This window comes from Podarcis bocagei (assembly GCF_964188305.1).
Source record: "Podarcis bocagei genome assembly, chromosome: 7".
In the NCBI taxonomy this organism is placed as follows: domain Eukaryota; kingdom Metazoa; phylum Chordata; class Lepidosauria; order Squamata; family Lacertidae; genus Podarcis; species Podarcis bocagei.
In genome coordinates, this window is record NC_138132.1 from 74422213 (window position 1) to 74440174 (window position 17962).

At 47.5% G+C, this 17962-nt stretch overlaps 1 protein-coding gene across 5 annotated transcripts in view; it reads left to right on the top strand.

The window, feature by feature from the left end:
- DVL1 (dishevelled segment polarity protein 1) overlaps window positions 1-17962 on the top strand; it is a 127653-nt gene that overhangs the window by 65655 nt on the left and 44036 nt on the right. For 3 of the 5 annotated variants that reach the window (XR_014009983.1, XM_081201517.1, XM_081201518.1), the window contains exons 6-14: window positions 1179-1272; window positions 1733-1802; window positions 2487-2626; window positions 3527-3603; window positions 4535-4602; window positions 7609-7758; window positions 12589-12720; window positions 14794-14961; window positions 15166-15372. Coding sequence is in view for 4 of the 5 variants with exons in the window: in XM_081201517.1 (XP_081057643.1) it covers window positions 1179-1272; window positions 1733-1802; window positions 2487-2626; window positions 3527-3603; window positions 4535-4602; window positions 7609-7758; window positions 12589-12720; window positions 14794-14961; window positions 15166-15372 (1106 nt within the window). In the remaining variant the exon portion in view is untranslated. Of the gene's footprint in view, window positions 1-1178; window positions 1273-1732; window positions 1803-2486; window positions 2627-3526; window positions 3604-4534; window positions 4603-7608; window positions 7759-12588; window positions 12721-14793; window positions 14962-15165; window positions 15373-17021; window positions 17061-17962 lie in introns of all 5 variants that reach the window. The other 2 variants (XM_081201520.1, XM_081201519.1) reach the window with 2 other exon arrangements.

Consider the following 17962-nt stretch of genomic DNA (forward strand, 5'->3'; position numbering starts at 1 on the left):
CTTTGCATGCATAAGGTCCTGGGTTCATCTCCAGGTAGCAGCTGTCTGAAGTCCGAAGAAGTGGCTGCCAGTGTTTAGGCAATATTGAGCTAGCTGGACCAATGGTCTGGCTCCACATAAAGCAGGTTCCTATGTTCCTATGGGATATGCTGGTGTAAGAAGACCAGAGGCAGGGACGAGGTCTGTTTGTCCCTTCAATTCTGTTCTCAGCAGGTTTTCACCATCCCTCAAGTCAGCGGTTCTCAACCTGTGGGTCCCCAGATGTTGTTGGACTACAGCTTCCATCATCCCTGAGCTCTGGCCTTGCTAGCTAGGGGTGATGGGAGTTGTAGTTCAACAACAAGTGGGGACCCACAGGTTGAGAAAGGCTGCCTTAAGTGGGTGGACATGACTAACCTAAGCCCATTGATTTCTGTGGTTTATTCTGAGCAGAGCACCCTATCTGTACAACCTAGCAATTCCAAAATATAGACGTGCTTTTACCCTCGCAAGACTGAATGTGTAGCCCTCGGCTATACAGTGGTACCTTGGGTTACATACACTTCAGGTTACAGACTCTGCTAACCCAGAAATAGTGCTTCAGATTAAGAACTTTGCTTCAGGGTGAGAACAGAAATTGTGCTCCGGCGGCGCGGCAGCAGCACTAGGCCCCATTAGCTAAAGTGGTGCTTCAGGTTAAGAACAGTTTCAGGTTAAGAATGGACCTCCAGAACGAATTAAGTACGTAACCAGAGGTACCTGGCGTGCACTCTTTACAAAGACCTGAGGAACAAGATTATCACCCCTCTTTTATTGTCCATTCCAGGTCGTCCAATCACTGCCATGGTGTCTTTTCTCCTGGCAGATGACAGCAAAGGTTGCAAGGTTTTTTAGCTGGGGCAATCAGTATAAGGTCCACTGTTTGCCTGCTGATTCGGGATCCTAAACTGTGTTTTATTATAATCGACTTTTTATTTTGTTCTGTGTATATCACAATGTTCTTTTGTTGCTATGGCCGATGGCTAACACAAATAAAGTTTTATCCATTTATTCTGAGTTGGATACAATGCAGTGTGTTTTCACCGGCAGCAGGCTCAACTCTGAGGGCAAAAGAAAGCAAATTTTGCAACCTGTCAATCAACATGTGTTCTGAATTTTCTCTTGATTTCTTTTTTTGGCCCTCTTTCTACCCCTCCCAGGTTGAGTAGCTCCACAGAACAAAGCACTTCGTCCCGTCTCATCCGGAAACACAAACGCCGTCGCCGGAAACAGAAGATGCGACAGATCGACCGGGTAAGCCTTTGTGGTTTGGAGTTTGCTGCCTTCGTTAAGAGCTTAGTAAGGGGGGGGGGGGACAGGACCTGTGGGGCTCCAACTCCCATCAGCCCCAGCCAGCATGGCTGGTGTTCCAGGATGATGGGAATTGTAGTCCAAAAAATATCTAGAGAGCTGCAGGTCCCTGCTTTAGACAAAACTGTAAATAGCTGTTGCCTGGTCACCTGTGGTGAGTAACAACTATCCCCAGGCAATGAAAGAAATGTCTTCTTTTCCTCCTGTTTTCGAGGCTAACATAGGTACGTGTGGGCTAGCAGCCTCATGTTGTAGGCTTATTTATAAGGATGCCACAGAAGTTGGCCTTTGAACCATTTCTTGGCTTTCTTCCTATGTCATTGCCCATCCAACTCTTGCAATCACCACGTTCTGAACTGCAGAATCTGCAAATTATTGTCAGCTTCTTCTTTTTGTTTTTCAGTCGTCTTCCTTCAGCAGCATCACAGACTCTACCATGTCCCTGAACATCATCACTGTCACCCTCAACATGGGTAAGCCCCATTGGCTGAGCCGCTGTTATGTCATGGCATGCTCACAAGGAATTGTAAACGCAGTCGCAAAATGTGCACATTTGTGGCAATGACTCTTTACCCATCTTGCCTCTACCAAAGCAAGCTAGGTGTGCATAACCAGTAATTCCATACCTTGGAAACTAAGGGAAGTGGCATGGTGCCGTCAAGATCTTGTTGGGCTCCAACTCCCATCAACCCCAGCCAGCATGGCCAGTGGTCAGGGATGATGGGAGTTGGAACAACTTATGGAAGTTCCCTGTCCCTGAACTGGGAGCAACATCCAGAAAGGAGGCTCCTGGCTGTGTCTCTGCATGACTGGCTGCTTTGGTGGTTTTTTTGTACATGAGCAAAACAAAGACATAAAAAGTTGCAATTAGGGGATATATTTCAAAACACAATTGTTATAGTGGGCATTGGGAGTCTGACAACCGTGTTGGCTACCCTGGTCTTAAGACCATGGTGACTTGCCTTTCAAAATTGCTAGTTCCATGCCTCAGCTAACCTTGCTTCTCTCCCTTCACCATCTGAATGGCCCAGCCCTGTGCGGGGGGGGGGGAGCCATAGACCCTTCCAGCAGGGGACAAGGGGGGTATATTTAGAAGGCCACCTGTGACCCTCCTCCAATTGCACATTTGCACACTCTTCCTCCTCTCTACTTTCCAGAAAAATACAACTTCCTAGGAATCAGCATCGTGGGCCAGAGCAACGACCGAGGAGATGGTGGCATCTACATAGGCTCCATCATGAAAGGCGGCGCTGTGGCGGCTGACGGAAGGATTGAACCGGGGGACATGCTCTTACAGGTTGGCACAAGCATAGGCTCCTAAGGAGAGCTTGGCCTCTAAATCGGGGTGAAGGCCCAGCAGATCCAGCATCCTGATGGGGGTGGAGATGCTCTCACTGGTGGGTGGGGCCAGAGGCAAAAGTGGGCGGGGTAATGAAGTTAAAATTTAATCTTTGTACAGCAGGTTGGTTTCCACACACACGCCTCTCTGTCCTCCACCTTGTCAAGCAAAAGGCATCATCCAAGTTGAAGGACACATTCCATCCAGGCAAAAACACCCCAGGAGGATGCTAAGCAGGCCTGGGGAAGTGGTATGGCCTGACGAGATTGCCGAGGGCCAGGTAGACAGGTCTAGAGGGCCACTTTGAGGACTGAGCCATCCTTGTATGCCAGGTGTGGGGAACCTACGGCCTTCCAGATGTTGAACTACAACTCCCATCATCCCCGACCATTGGTCATGCTTGCTGGGGTTGATGGGAGTCCAGCTACATCTGGAGGACCACAGGATCCGCACACCTGATGTAGTCCCTTGGAGCAGGGCTCTCGGCTATGAGCGTTCAGTCCAGTGTTCAGCTGGGAGGCAGGCGTTGTGCTCATGTCCTCCTCCTGGGCTTCTGACAGTGGCAGATTTTGGCGCTTAAGAATTTCAGCAGCACCCAGTGCAGCACTGAAATTCCCCCCACCCAAGCCTCTTGCCTTCCATTGTTTGTCATTGTTGTGGCACCCCCTGCAGTGCCCTTTTGGCTTGGCGCCCAGTGTGGGAGAACCAGCCCATAATCTGCCTCTGCTTCTGATTGGCTGCATTGAGAACGGAATGCTTGGCCTTTGATCTGACCCAAAGCAAGTCTCCTCTTCATCTTCTTACGATTTGGAGGGGAAACCCCTGGCGATAACAGATTCCTCACCTGTTGCACTCCAGGTGAACGAGGTCAACTTCGAGAACATGAGCAACGATGACGCAGTGCGGGTCTTGCGGGAAATCGTCTCCAAGCCAGGGTGAGTGATCGTAGCAAAGCCAGGGCGCTGTGCGTTTGTGTTACTCCTGCAGTTGATTTCTTGTATCCAGTGGTGGTCCTACTTAGAGTAAACCCATTAACATTAATGGAGTCAGCACTAATTTCAGTGGGTATACTCTGAGTAAAACTTGGTACAGCTCATTGACTGCAGCCAGTGCAGAGAGCAACCTCCCAAAATCTGTCCTTTGTATTATATTGTATTTTAAACAAGCTTGTGTTTTAATGCTCATACTTTTCATCCTTTGTGTGCTGTGTTTTATCTGGTCTGAGACTGTATAATAAATGATTTCATTTGATTTGACTCCCAAAATCAGCCTGGGTTCAGGCTCGGGGTTATGAAGAGACAATGTTGTCGTGTATTCGGGGGGGCTGTGTAAATAAGACTGCTGAGTCCTCAAAACCCAGACCCTGAGACTCACAGTGAGTTCTTTGGGGCTTGTCCTACATTGGGCTGCATGGAGGGAGGAGATGTGAGGACATGATGTATCAGATAACCTCCAAGTTATTCTTTTTAAAACTTCCTGCGTGTAGAAAACTGGTATCTCAAGGTACAGAGAGGACTAGTTTTCTCCTTGGCGCACTAGTTTACTAGATGCCGTGAGGTGTCGTCGCTTTTTGTTGTTGAGTTTTAACGTGGCGGGGCAATCAAAATAAGGTCTCTCTCCTTCCCACCCCTGTGAGTTTGAAGTGGTGTTGTCTGGGATGGACTCTAGCACTTGAGCTTTATTGAGTGAAGAGCTCAGCGTAGAATCAAAGGGTGGAGGGGTGGTGAGATTAGGAGCCCAGAACCATGTGGCTGGTGGGAAGCCTGATAGGCAGCCATTGACAGAATGTAATAAGGTCATTCCTTTGAGTGTTCTGTTTTCGTTCCCTTCATAATATATATCTGTTTTCTATATTTTTTTCTCCAGCCCTATCAGCCTAACAGTGGCCAAATGCTGGGATCCGACGCCCCGGAGTTATTTCACAATCCCCAGAGGTGAGTGATCCAGCCATTGCAAACAGCCTTAAAGCACACACAGTTCATGGCACTGATCGTCCATGAGGTTTTATAAAGGAGTGGTGCTGATGATGATGATGTGGAAAGAGGGAAACTTTTTATCTAGAGCAGTGATGCTAGTGGAGAGGCTATGTAATCTCCAGGTGTTGTTAGACTACGACTCCTACCATCCCCGACTGTTGGTCCTGCTGGCTGGGACTGATGGGAAATGTAGTCCTACAACATCCGGGGACCTGAGGTTGAAGAACACACATCTACGGAGTCATCCAATGAAATGGATTCATCTTCTAAACCAGGGATGTCCAATGGGTCGATCTGGATTGACTGGTCGATCCCTGGTAGGTTTTGGTAGATTGCGGTAGATTGCTGGCTCCTCCATCCGGCCTTTTCGCTGCAAGGCTGACTGTCTCCTTAGTGCTCTATTGCTTAGCACCTGTTTTCATTTATTAGACCTTAACCTGCACATAAGCGGGATGTTCCCAAAATAGCTCAACAATTCTGAACTGAACCCTACAAAATATGGAATGTTCCTCCCCAAAAGAAGCACAACAAGTTTGACCTGATCTCCCCACCCCCAAAACGGGACTTTCCTCCCTAAAAAAGCTCAACAACTTTTACCTGAATCTCCCCCAAAAAGGGTTTAGATCAGCGGTTCTCAACCTGTGGGTCCCCAGATGTTGGACTACAACTCCCATCATCCCTGAGCTCTGGCCTTGCTATCTAGGGATGATGGGAGTTGTAATCCAACAACATCTGGGGACCTGCAGGTTGAGAAAGGCTGATTTAGATCACTGCCAGATGTTAATCGTGTGAGTAGATCTCTTGGAAGTTGGACGCCCCTGTTCTAAACCATTTTTATGCTGCTTCACACAGTTTTTTATGCTCATTCTATGTTGCTGCTACTTTTGTCTCTATTGCCTTGCTTGCTAAATTATTTCATTTTTGCATTTTAATTATTTTCAATTTGTGAGCCTCCCAGAGGATGCAGTTAATTTGGCAGAATGTAAATGCAGGAAGGAAATAAATAAGAGTCAGGGCTGGCACAAGGAAATCATTGGTAAAACAGACATGGCAGCAGGGTTTATGCATTTGTAAACTATGGATCCATCATCATCATCATCATTTTATTTGTATGCCGCCTTTCTGTAGTTAAAACAATGCTGAAGGCAGCTTACAACATGGCAAGATTTACATAATTACCAACATAACAAAAGTCATAAACAATAAATAAAAACATCAAAAGGTCTGCAACCAAATGGAAAACATTTCCACATAAATCACAAAATCTAAAACTAAAAATACAACATTAATATCTATAACAATTTAAAATGACATAGATATAAAATAAAAACAATATACACATGCAGTCTACCTGACCCATATTTCTTACAGAAGGGAAGATGAGACTAAATACTATTCTGACCTGAACTTGGACCAGTAAAGTGAAAGCTTTAGACACCTTATGACTCTTCCTAAAGCTAACTGTATTTATGGGCCCCACCAGCCTTTCCTTGGATTCAGCCTCGAAGGGGTGTGTGTTCTCCAGCCCAGAGCCCCTGAGGTTATTTGCTGGAACTGAAAGTGTAGATTTGAGCTGGACCCTGAAATGAAACAAGCAGGCTCCTGCTCTGCTTGGCTAGACAAGGGCAGAAAGCCCAGCTTGTTATTTATGCTTTAAGAAAACTGGCCAATAGGAACTCAGGACGCAGAGCCTTTTTAGCAGGGGCAGTCAAGGCAGCTTTTATGTCAGATGGTCTTGGAAGATGATGGTGATGATTAATTAAATTTGTATGCCACCCTATACCCATAGATCTCAGGGCAGTTCACAACATAAATATAAAATATTGATATTTAATTGTGTTTTCCTTATCTCCTTCTTTTGACAAGCTTACCCATATGTTTAGAACAATCATACGTGTTTTCATCTGCTTTTAGTTTACTGATGGTTTTAATCTCTCTGAATGTTTTGAATTATTGTTGTTAATTGCTTTTCTTGACAATCTTATTGTTCTACCTTTTTCGTAAGCTGCTTTGAGGTTGTTATTGCTGTTTACAACCAAGTGGTGTGTAAATTGTGTGAAACAATAAAAGAAAATGAATATTGTATTTCATTGTTTTCACAGTTTGAATTCTGTGGAATGCAATAAAATGCAAATATATGTGAGAAGCAATACAAATACCATTAGGAACCACCTAGCATCCAGCACTATACATTATAGAGACATTTGTTAAGGGTTTGCCAAGACCCTCAGCCATTCTCAAGTGGTCTGGGGGTGGGGAAGAGGGGGAGGTTTCGGGAGCCATGTTGCACGCAGCTTTTTCTTGTGCCAAAAGCCACCTTGAATGCTTCTCTAGGGAGGCAGGATATACTGTATTTTTTGCTCTATAGGACGCACTTTTTCCCCTCCAAAAATTAAGGGGAAATGTGTGTGCGTCCTATGGAGCGAATGCAGGCTCCTTGGCTTCAGTGATAGCAACGCGAAGCCTCTGAAGCGCAGAGGGAGCGCTCCCTCCGCGCTTCGGGGGCTACACGTTGCTTTCGCTGAAGCCTGGAGAGCGAGAGGGGTCGGTGCGCACCGACCCCTCTCGCTCTCCAGGCTTCAGGGATAGGTGCCCGAAGCCTTTGGAGTGCAGCAGGACCTCACGCTGCACTCCAAAGGCTTCGGGTTCCTTTTGCTGAAGCCGGGAGAACAAGACTCTCCCGGCTTCAGCAGAGAGGGAGAGCTGCGCAGTGCCCCTTCAGCCAAGCGGGAGGAGAAATGGAAGGGGCTCCGTTTCTCCTGCTGCTTCGCTGAAGGGGCGCTGAGCAGAGAGGGGGAGAATTTTTTTTTCTTGTTCTCCCCCTCTAAAACAAGGTGCGTCCTATGGTTGGGTGCGTCCTATAGAGCGAAAAGTATGGTAAGTTTTGAAAGGAAAGAGATGAACCGCCACAGAGTGCGCCTGCTAACCCTTTCTTCTCCCTCCCCGTTTTCTCTCGCGTTCCAGCTGAGCCCGTGCGGCCGATCGACCCCGCCGCCTGGATCTCTCATACCACGGCCCTGACGGGAGCGTACCCCCGTTACGGTATGAGCCCCTCCATGAGCACCATCACCTCTACCAGCTCCTCACTAACAAGCTCAATTCCCGATTCGGAAAGTAAGTCACACTGCCGCCAGGACCGGGCAGGTTATTTCCTCCTGCGCAGGGCTGGCAGTGTAGAGCCAAACAAACAAAACTCCAAACAAAAGACACACACACAAAAGAAACCCCAAAAGCCAAAGAGCTCCAGCAACAACAATGCTGTGGGGAGCATAAAACTTGTTTTCCCTCCACCCATGGCCACCCAAAACCCGGAAGGATAAGGTTGTCAGCAGCTGTGAGGCCTTGGCAGCTGTGATTTGCCTCTGCTGTAGGAGGCAGGAGGCCTCTGAATGTCAGGTGCTGGGAGTTGAACGTTGGGTGATGCTCTCAGGGACCTGCTTGCAGGATTCCCAGTTGGGCATCTGGTTGGTTGCTGGACTAGATGGGCCATTGGTCTGATTCAGCTTCAGGGCCCTTCTGATGTCCTCATTAAAGGACATTTGCTTATTTGCTAGGGGACTAGCAAATTCACTGGGGATAAGGCTGTCAGTGTCTATTAACCACAGTGGCTAGAGAGTTGCTGGACCAGAAAGGACTCAGCAGGGCTCTTCTTACATTAGTAAAGCACAGGCCTGGGGGGAATTTTCTTTTTCTTTCATTTTACCATTCAAATATCTTCGCCTTTTAGAACGGCTTCTAGCCCTTCACACCCCACCTTTTTCCTCCAAGGAACTCAAGGTGGTGTACATGGTTCACAACAACCCTGTGAGGTAGGTTGGGCTGGGAAGCAGTGACTGGAGCAATGTCACTCAGTGAACTTCATGCCCAAGGGATCTGAACCCTGGTCTTCCAGTTCCTATTGAAGCACTTGAACCGCTACCCTACACTGGATAGTGGTGTGGAGATGGGCATACTTTGGGTTGGAGGGCTATTGCCCAACCCTCCCTCCCACTCCAAAAAAACTTGCTATAGGTACTGGTTGAAGCCTCAAAGTCCTTTACAGTACCATCCTGCAGAGAGAAGGGAAGGGGCATAGCTCAGTGGTAGAGCATCTGCTTCACATGTAGAAGGTCCCATGTTTGATCCCCAGCATCTCCAGGTAGGGCTAGAAACCTGGAGAGCAGCTGCCAGTCCGTGTAGGCTGAACTGAGCTAGCTAGACAGCTTCCCATGAAGATCAGCAAAAAAATCTGACTTTGCCTTTATTTTAGCCAAAGCAGCCTTCTCCAACCTGACAATCTCTGTGCTGGGTGAGGCTGTTGGGAGTTGTGGTCCAAAATGCTTGGAGGGCACCAGGTTGAGGAACACTGAGCTGAAGTCCCCTGCCCCTGGCACATGCATGCACAATTCTGTGCATACTCGAGATTGTTAGAGCCTTTGGCTGTCTGCCGACAGATTGCCGCTGGCTGCTGTGACATTCTTTGCATTCTTTTGGGGAGATAGCGATGTGAGACCCCTCTCACAATCGAGTTGCTGGAGTAAGGACTACTAGGGTTTTTTTTAAAAAAAAAATCTACAGCAAAAATTGGCAGTCAGGTTTCCTAAAGGAGATCCGTGGAAGGACGGAGGAGGCTTCCCCCACAGATAACGTTTTAGGCTGACACCACCCAGACGTTAGAGACCCTTGGCATGCGGTTCTGAGGGTCTTTTTCAGTGGATTTAGATAGGCTGTTTGGTTTTTACAAGCCTCTTCTCAGCTGGCTCCAAGGGGGAGACAAGCGAACTATGGCATTCATTTCCAGAAGATGTAGAGATGGTGATGGCTGCCAACCTGGAGGGCAGCTTGAATTCTATCAGTGGCTACTAGCCATGACAGCTCTGTTCTCTTGCTACTGTGAGAGGCAGTATGCTTCTGGATACCAGTTGCTGCTCTGTAGGAACCAAAACAGGCAGCTGTGGTCTTTCCATCTCCACGTGGTTTCTGCTGTGGTCTTGTCAGTCTCCTACACGCGCGCGCGCGCACACACACACACACACACACACACACACACACACACCCCAGACACACCAATACATAAACCCCTCACAATGGGCTCTCCCCATTTATTGCTCCCCACACATTCAAATCGGAACGTTGTCAAACCCAAACTGCAGGTTGCTTTCCTCGCTACTAACCAAACTAACTTCCTGCGAAAGCCAAACGTTGCCGCAGAGCACCTGGCGAGAATTGGTTGCAAACGGGACCCTGGAGCCTTTGTGGGTAAAACGGCAAGTGGTGGATGATGATGTTCTTCTGGTGTCGCAAGGGGGTGCATGGCCTGAATCTGTGTGTTCCCAAGTCTTCCTTTACCACACGCTTCCCTCCCCCCTTTTCTGACAGATGACATAAGCATGGAAAAATAAGTGGATCCCGAAGTTTCTGTGGGAAATGAACTGGGTCTTAATTCAGTGCTGTAGCTCCATTAAAAAATAAAATCCAGACATGTTCCGGTAGTGCAGCTTTGCCAAGCTGATGCCTTCCAGATGTTTTGGACTACAACTCTCATCAACTCCAGGGTCTCTCTTTCCTCTTTTCTCTCTCTCCCCTGCCAACTCCTCTCTCCCCTATTTATTTGTTTGTTTGTTTGTTTCTCTACCCCCCTTCTCTGCCCCAGGGACTGATGGGGGTTGTAGTCCAAAAATTCTTGAGGGCAGCCTCCCTGGGTGCCTAGATGGCTCCACCCACCCTGGCACCCCATTGGTCTCCCTGGTGGCCTGATAGAGGTATAAAAGCTTGTGGTTCAGTCTTGACTTTTTAGTCTGGGCAATTGCCAGGTTGGCCTTGGCTGCCTGGCTTCTATCCTTGATTTGTTCCTCTCCCCCCTTCATTTTCTGGGTTCTCCCCCAAATAAATAAATATTTTTTTCCTCCACATAGAAAACTAGCCTGTTAGAGAGAAGGGCTCTTCTCCCGGACATTTGAGTTTTCCATATGCAAGGATTTGTTTTCACTTGCGCAGAGTGAAAACATGTGAGCATCTTTCTCCTTCAGGTGAAGCGGTATAGCCCAGCAAGGTGGTACAGCCCGGGGGCAGGTTGAGAGCAGGTCCCTAGGCCAGAACGGCAGTTTGACGTGACTCTAGTCAGCCCCTCCCCATGCCGTCCCCACACCTTTCATGACCAAGGAAATGCCCTTAGTGACACCATCACTTTTAATCTGAAATACTTCACTTGTGAACACCCTTAAAGTGGGGCTGTATGTGATAAAGATACATAGAAGTATCTCAGATATACTTCTTCAGCTAGTGTAGGTTTTACATCCAATTTATTTAATAATAATAATAATAATAATAATAATAATAATAATAATAATGGGAAGAAAGCCTAAATTACACAAAAAGGCCAGATACATGTGTCATTCACAGAATGCAGTTGTGCAATAGAATTCTTGACATGAAATTTGGATAAACAGAGATATAGATATCCTCCCCAATAAAACACCAAGTATCTGCAGCACAGGCACTTCAATTTGAAAGTTATCTCACATACACCCCGGCCAGTCTCCTTTTTAGACAAGGTTCTCTATTAAAAGCAAGAGAATTCAATTAAATTTATTTGGACGCTCAAGAGACTTTGGTGCCTGTAGGGGGAGATCAAAATAATGACACCCGCCCCCTTCTTGCTGGCCTCCATGCTGTCTGTTCTTCAGTACAAGCCATGCTGAAATGAAGAGAAGCCACGCAGGATTTGCCAGTATAATCTTCAGGCCTGGGCCTGAAGTGTTTGGGTACCTGAAGGAGCAGACCCAACTGCTGCTAATTCACTTCCCTAAGGCTAGAAGTTCACAAACAAGAACTTTCCACTGGATTTTGGGGTGGCTTTGAATAGAAAATGGCCCGTCTCTTTTCCTTTTTTGCTCGCCTTGTTCTGAGGGGGAAGAAAATGCTGGTTTGTGGCAGCCATTGTCCCTCCCCCAGAATCGCCTCAGAAACGCACTCTGGGTTGTACCTGATGCCAGTCCCACTCAGGGCAGACCCATAGAAGATAATGGATGTGACTACCATAGGTTCATTCATTTCAATGGGCCTCCTCTGGACATAACTGAGTTGGAAGCAACTCAGCATCATGATGGGTAACATGAAAATGAGGGGGACAGATCCTGAAGCTGAGGCTCCAATACTTTGGCCACCTCATGAGAAGAGAAGACTCCCTGGAAAAGACCCTGATGTTAGGAAAGATGGAGGGCACAAGGAGAAGGGCATGACAGAGGACGAGATGGTTGGACAGTGTTTTCGAAGCTACCAGCATGAGTTTGACCAAACTGCGGGAGGCAGTGGAAGACAGGAGTGCCTGGCGTGCTCTGGTCCATGGGGTCACAAAGAGTCGGACACGACTAAACAACAACAACAATACCCTGCCACCACGGCCTCCACCTGTGATAAGTTTCACAGCTCATGCAAAGTATTGCCAGAATGATCCCTTTCACCATTCTGAGGGGGGGGGGAATGGTAGCCTCAGGCAGCTATCATTTCTCTCCCAGAATCCCCTCAGAACTGCTCCATGTCATGATGTGGGTGTGTAATGATGAGTAGTCTCCTGTTGCCCTGATCAGCCCCCATCAGCAATGAGTTTCACATTTCAGCCAAAGTATGGCGGAAACAATGCCTTTCTTGTTTTTCGCCTCCAAATGAGGCGGACAAAATGGAGGGGACCAGTTTTCCACACACCCTGTCTACCTCTCTCTTGCTCAGCTGAAGTTCATTTCAGTTAGGCTTGTGCAGGAGGAGTTGCTGGCTGATTTTACCTCATGCTCAGGTCCTTTTCTTTCTCTGCAACATCCACGCTAAAATGCCCACCTCAGCTTTCCTCATGGCAGGGCTGTCCTTGCGTAAAACTGCTTCTCCCACCCCCCACGCCCGCTTTCCCTCTCGGCCTCCATCCGTTCCTTGTTTCCTTTATAGCAACATCTCCTCTTCCTTTTCCCCCAGAGCTGGACGAATCCCCTTTAACTGTTAAAAGCGACATGGCCACCATTGTCAAGGTTATGCAGTTGTCGGATTCTGGCCTTGAGATTCGGGACAGGATGTGGTTAAAAATCACCATCTCCAATGCAGTAATAGGTGAGTGACTCCTGCTTCTGCGGCTGGGGGTGGGGGAGAAGGTACCTTACTAAATTGAGGTTTTCTTTTTTGCCACTGATGACGTTTGCTTGTGTGGGTGCTTATGAAGGAACTAACCAAACCAGGTTTCAGCGACATGGTGCCCTTCAGACACTGCCAGACTTCAGCTCCTATCATCCTTGACCAGTGGCCATTCCTGGCTGGGGCTGATGGGAGTTGTAGGCCAAGGAAGGGCCAGTGGAATTCCAACATACAGTGATGTCAACTCTGGCGGCAAAATATTCCCTTTCCTGTTCTGGATTACGGTTTGTGCCACTTTGCTACCCTGCCAGCTTGGATGAGCAACTGTGAATTACTGTGTGTTTTTTCCCCTGAACAGGGAGAGAGTCAACATAGCAGTTGGGCTAGATGACCCTTGGCAGTCCCTTCCAACGCTACAATTTTATGATTCTATGATGGTGTAGCATGAGACAGCCTTTACTTGCTGGGGCTGATGGGATTTGTAGTCCAAAACAACTGGAGGGCACCAGGTTCGCACAAGAGCATGGGGCAGTGCAAATGTAATGCAGCCCATCCTTTAGCCACAGGTAGTGAGAAGCCGCCACTTCTCCTCCTCCTCCTCCTCCTTTCCCCCTTCAATTCTTCCTACTCTTCCCCATCACAGTTAATGGTTTTGTCCACAGCACCAGCCGTAACTCTGGTTAACAATAGCTGGGGTCCATCTTTACATCACTTATCTTTCATTTACTTGTTTCCCGGACCTCCTCATACCTCCCTTTTTTGTATTCCAGTTCAATTTATTAGTTCAGCAATTCTTTTCCCTCCTTATTATCCTGATCTTTAATCTTAATATATTATAACATTAAATTTTTACCTATTAAAAATCCAATTTTTCCATATTCTTTTAAACCATTACAGCTAGAAACCACTTAACTTCAATCCAACATCATTCTAACATTCCTTAATTTTGCAATATTTCTGCAAATAGTCTTTAAATTTCCTCCAATCTTCTTCCACCGACTCTTCTCCCTGGTCTCGGATTCTGCCAGTGATGTAAAGATGGAATTATTTTTAACTGTTTTTTAATTTCCTATTTTTTCTTTTTCCTTTTTCATTATGTAATACTGTGAAAACTTTAATAAATATTTATAAATTAAAAAAAACAATAGCTGGGGTCCATGGTAACCAGGGCTTGAAAGTAGGGTTGGCAAACCATGGTTTCAAGGAGGGAACATAGCACCAGCTACTACTCCCACTTATTCTGTGGTGTATTTATCTGAAACAATCTGCGTAAAGGTAAAGGGACTACTGACCGTTAGGTCCAGTCATGACCAACTCTGGGGTTGCGGTGCTCATCTTGCTTTATTGGCCAAGGGAGCCGGCGTACAGTTTCCGGGTCATGTGGCCAGCATGACTAAGCCGCTTCTGGCAAACCAGAGCAGCACACGGAAATGCCATTTACCTTCCCGCCAGAGCTGTACCTATTTAGCTACTTGCACTTTGACGCGCTTTCAAACTGCTAGGTTGGCAGGAGCTGGGACTGAGCAACGGGAGCTCACCCCGTCGCGGGGATTCGAACCACCGACCACGTCCCTTTAGCAATCTGCATACTCTCTGCCAAACCAGATTTGGCTACATAATATCATTGAGAGAAGAAGAAGAAGAAGAGTTTGGATTTGATATCCCGCTTTATCACTACCCTAAGTAGTCTCAAAGCGGCTAACAATTTCCTTTTCCTTTCCTCCCTCACAACAAACACTCTGTGAGGTGAGTGGGGCTGAGAGACTTCAGAGAAGTGTGACTGGTCCAAGGTCACCTAGCAGCTGCATGTGGAGGAGTGGGGAATCGAACCCGGTTCACCAGATTACGAGTCCTCTGCTCTTAACCATTACACCACACTGAGCAAGCGAGGGCAATGGGGACTGAAAGCAAGTGAAGACACAGGCAATGTAAAATAAAGAAGTTGTCATTTTTACCAGGATTGCCAGTTTGGGTGGATAGGTGGGGGGCAGTGTGGAATTACCAAATTGGTGGTGCTTTCCCCCCTTAGAGTACTCCCCTTGCTGTTTGCAGGAGCGGACGTGGTCGACTGGCTTTACACGCACGTGGAGGGCTTTAAAGACCGAAGGGAGGCCCGGAAGTACGCCAGCAGCATGTTGAAACATGGCTACCTCAGGCACACTGTGAACAAAATCACGTTCTCAGAGCAGTGCTACTATGTCTTTGGTGATCTCTGTGGCAGTAAGTCCCCCTCCTTACGCCCTTTGGGGAAGGGTCTGATCAGCAATGGCTTTCCCAGGTCTCAAGTCCTTCCCAGCCCCAGCTGAAGATACCAGAGATTGAACCTGAGACCTTTTGCATGCAAATCACATACTCTGCCCCTGAGCCATATTGTTCCGTGTGTCTGCGCCATCATGGAAGTTGTTTTCTCCTTTCCGTCTCCAGATCTGGCTGCACTGAACCTTAACAATGGTTCCAGCGGAGCTTCAGACCAAGACACCCTGGGCCCCCTCCCGCACCCGGCCACGCCTTGGCCCTTGGGGCAAGGCTATCCTTACCAATACCCCCTTGCCCCTCCGTGTTTCCCGCCGGCTTACCAGGACCCAGGCTTCAGCTATGGGAGCGGCAGCGCAGGGAGCCAGCAAAGCGAAGGTAGGTTCTCTGGCGTGTGCCCTTCCATGATTTCCATTCCTGCTGGCCGTTTGCTTAGGTCTTCCCTCTCCCCAACCCCTTGGTTTTGTTTTCCTCTCTCCTCTTCTCATGACTCCCTTTGTCTATCATGCATGGAATCACTTTCTTTCTGCTGCAACGTGAAGGAATGATTGTTTTAAACGAGCTGCCTGCATAGATTCGGTGACCTGGTTCACATTAGATGGCAAGCCAAGCTGTGGTCTAGCATATGTGAGTTAGAGGCACAGGTTCCTGGAGTGAAGATCCCAGCCACAGCAGTCCTCTCCTGATACTGCTGCACTGCCTGGAGCTAAGCCATGGTTTTGGTGTATATGGTTCGTCTTGCTGCAGACAAACCACAAACTCTAACCAAGGTTTGTTTGGCATTTACCACTTTGTGTGAAGTGAAACAAACCATGAGCCCAGGCTTGAACATAACGCTAAGTCAAACCATAGCTTAGCCCCAGGTAGTGTTGTTGCAATAGTAGAAAAACAACTACCAAACTTTTAGAAGGCAGCACTGTTTAGGGAAGCTTTTAATATTTAATAGGTTATTGTATTTCAGTGTTCTGTTGGAAGGCGCCCAGAGTGGCTGGGGAAACCCAGCCAGATGGGCAGGGTATAAATAATAAATTAGTAGTAGTACTAGGGAGGAGTTCAGTGGCCATGATCTTAGCCCAGAGAACCCATATGTTTGCATGCTCATGCTAAGCCATAGTTTGGCTCAACATTACCTGCAAACTGTGTCAGTGTCTCAGCTTTCTGGAGGAGGGAGTAGAGTTGTGTTGCCTACGTTGATGGCCAGATACAAACCATAGCAGCATTAAAAAAGAACCATTGATAGCGTTAGTATTATATGTTGTTAGGCTCCATGCAAAAATTAAAACAGTCCCTGTCCATGGGCCTGATTATAATCTAAAGCAAATATTCACAGCAGTCAGTAATTTAACATTTCATATCTAAAAATAAGCATTATTTTTGGTAATGACAGATCAGCTCTGAAAAACAAAACAAAAGGTGAGGTGGGGGGGAGAGAAAGGGAACTTGGATATTCTGGCTGTCGCCTGTCCAGCCTACCACATTCCTGTCCAACAAAGACTTGTTTAAGTTTAGTTGCTGAAACAGTGAGTTGGGCTGCTTTTTAAGGTTGCATCTGCATCATTTAGAAAATATTTTGAACTTTGTGCAGCCACAGAGAATGCCTTCTCCCAAGCCAATGCCACCTTGAACTTCTGAGGGCAGTAGAAGTGCCAAGCCACACTCACTCTGCCTGCTGTGTTTAATACCTGAGAAGGGTCTGTAGGGAATGTTTGGGACCTAAGTCATTTATACCTCCTCATTTGAGCATCTGAAGAACGGCCTTGGCAGGAGACTGTACTAAGCAGGTTGCTATGAGGCGAGGTGTCCTTTCTTGAATGCACAGGTGCAAGGGCTATGCTATATTAGGCGCAAAGATATCTGAGAAAGTGGGAGCAGAGAGCATGATGGGGGTAGTGTGTTGCTTTTCCCTTCACCACCTTCTGCCTAATAGTGCATTGCTGCTGTGGCTGCTGCAGTTGTGTGTCATTTCACTTGAAGCTTTCCCCCCTTTTCGTTTGTAACTGTTATTCCCTTGTTTTGTCCTGAGCAAGCATTAGACTGAAGGATTCATAAAGGAATGGCTGGGACTGGTAAGCGTCTCACACACCTCCCTTGAAAACTGATATTATTGCTTCATATATAGCATGATCATCTAGATTCTTGTGTCTTCCCCCATTCTGAAACTCTTAGCGTGTCTCTCCTCCCCATGCTCTTCTCTCTGCCCCTCTGTCCTTTTTGTTTCCTTTTGAATTATCCTGGGCTGCCCAGCCATCTGAGCTGGGACAGCCTGCAGAATAGGAAGCAAAGCTTTCACTGGAGAGTTCGGCTGGAGTTTCCCCAGTGCTGATCAGCAGATTGCAGTTTACAGGGTGTCAGATTCAGTTAAAGGTAAAGGTAAAGGTCCATTAGGTCCAGTCGTGACCGACTCTGGGATTGCGGCGCTCATCTTGCTTTATTGGCCAAGGGAGCCAGTGTACAGCTTCCGGGTCATGTGGCCAGCATGACTAAGCTGCTTCTGGCCAACCAGAGCAGCGCACAAAAACGCTGTTTACCTTCCTGCTGGAGCGGTACCTATTTATCTACTTGCACTTTGACGTGCTTTCGAACTGCTAGGTTGGCAGGAGCAGGGACCGAGCAACGGGAGCTCACCCCGTTGCAGGGATTCGAACCGCCGGCCTTCTGATCGGCAAGTCCTAGGCTCTGTGGTTTAACCCACAGCGCCACCCACATCCCTCAGATTCAGTTAGTAAGCAGGAATTGCTGAAGTTCTTCAGGACCTTGGAGAGCTCCACTGTGAAACAGACATTGCTTTTGATGGAGATTTGAGCTCAACTGAGCAGCTAGATGACAAAACTTAGAGCTCTAGATCTGCTCCCAGTCTGAGAGCTAGCGGGAATTTAAGGGGACAGAATGCTACCTTCTGAAACGTCACACATTCCAGATGACATCTGTTTTCTCTTCTTTATTGAGGAGTGGTGGTCGATAAAGGGCT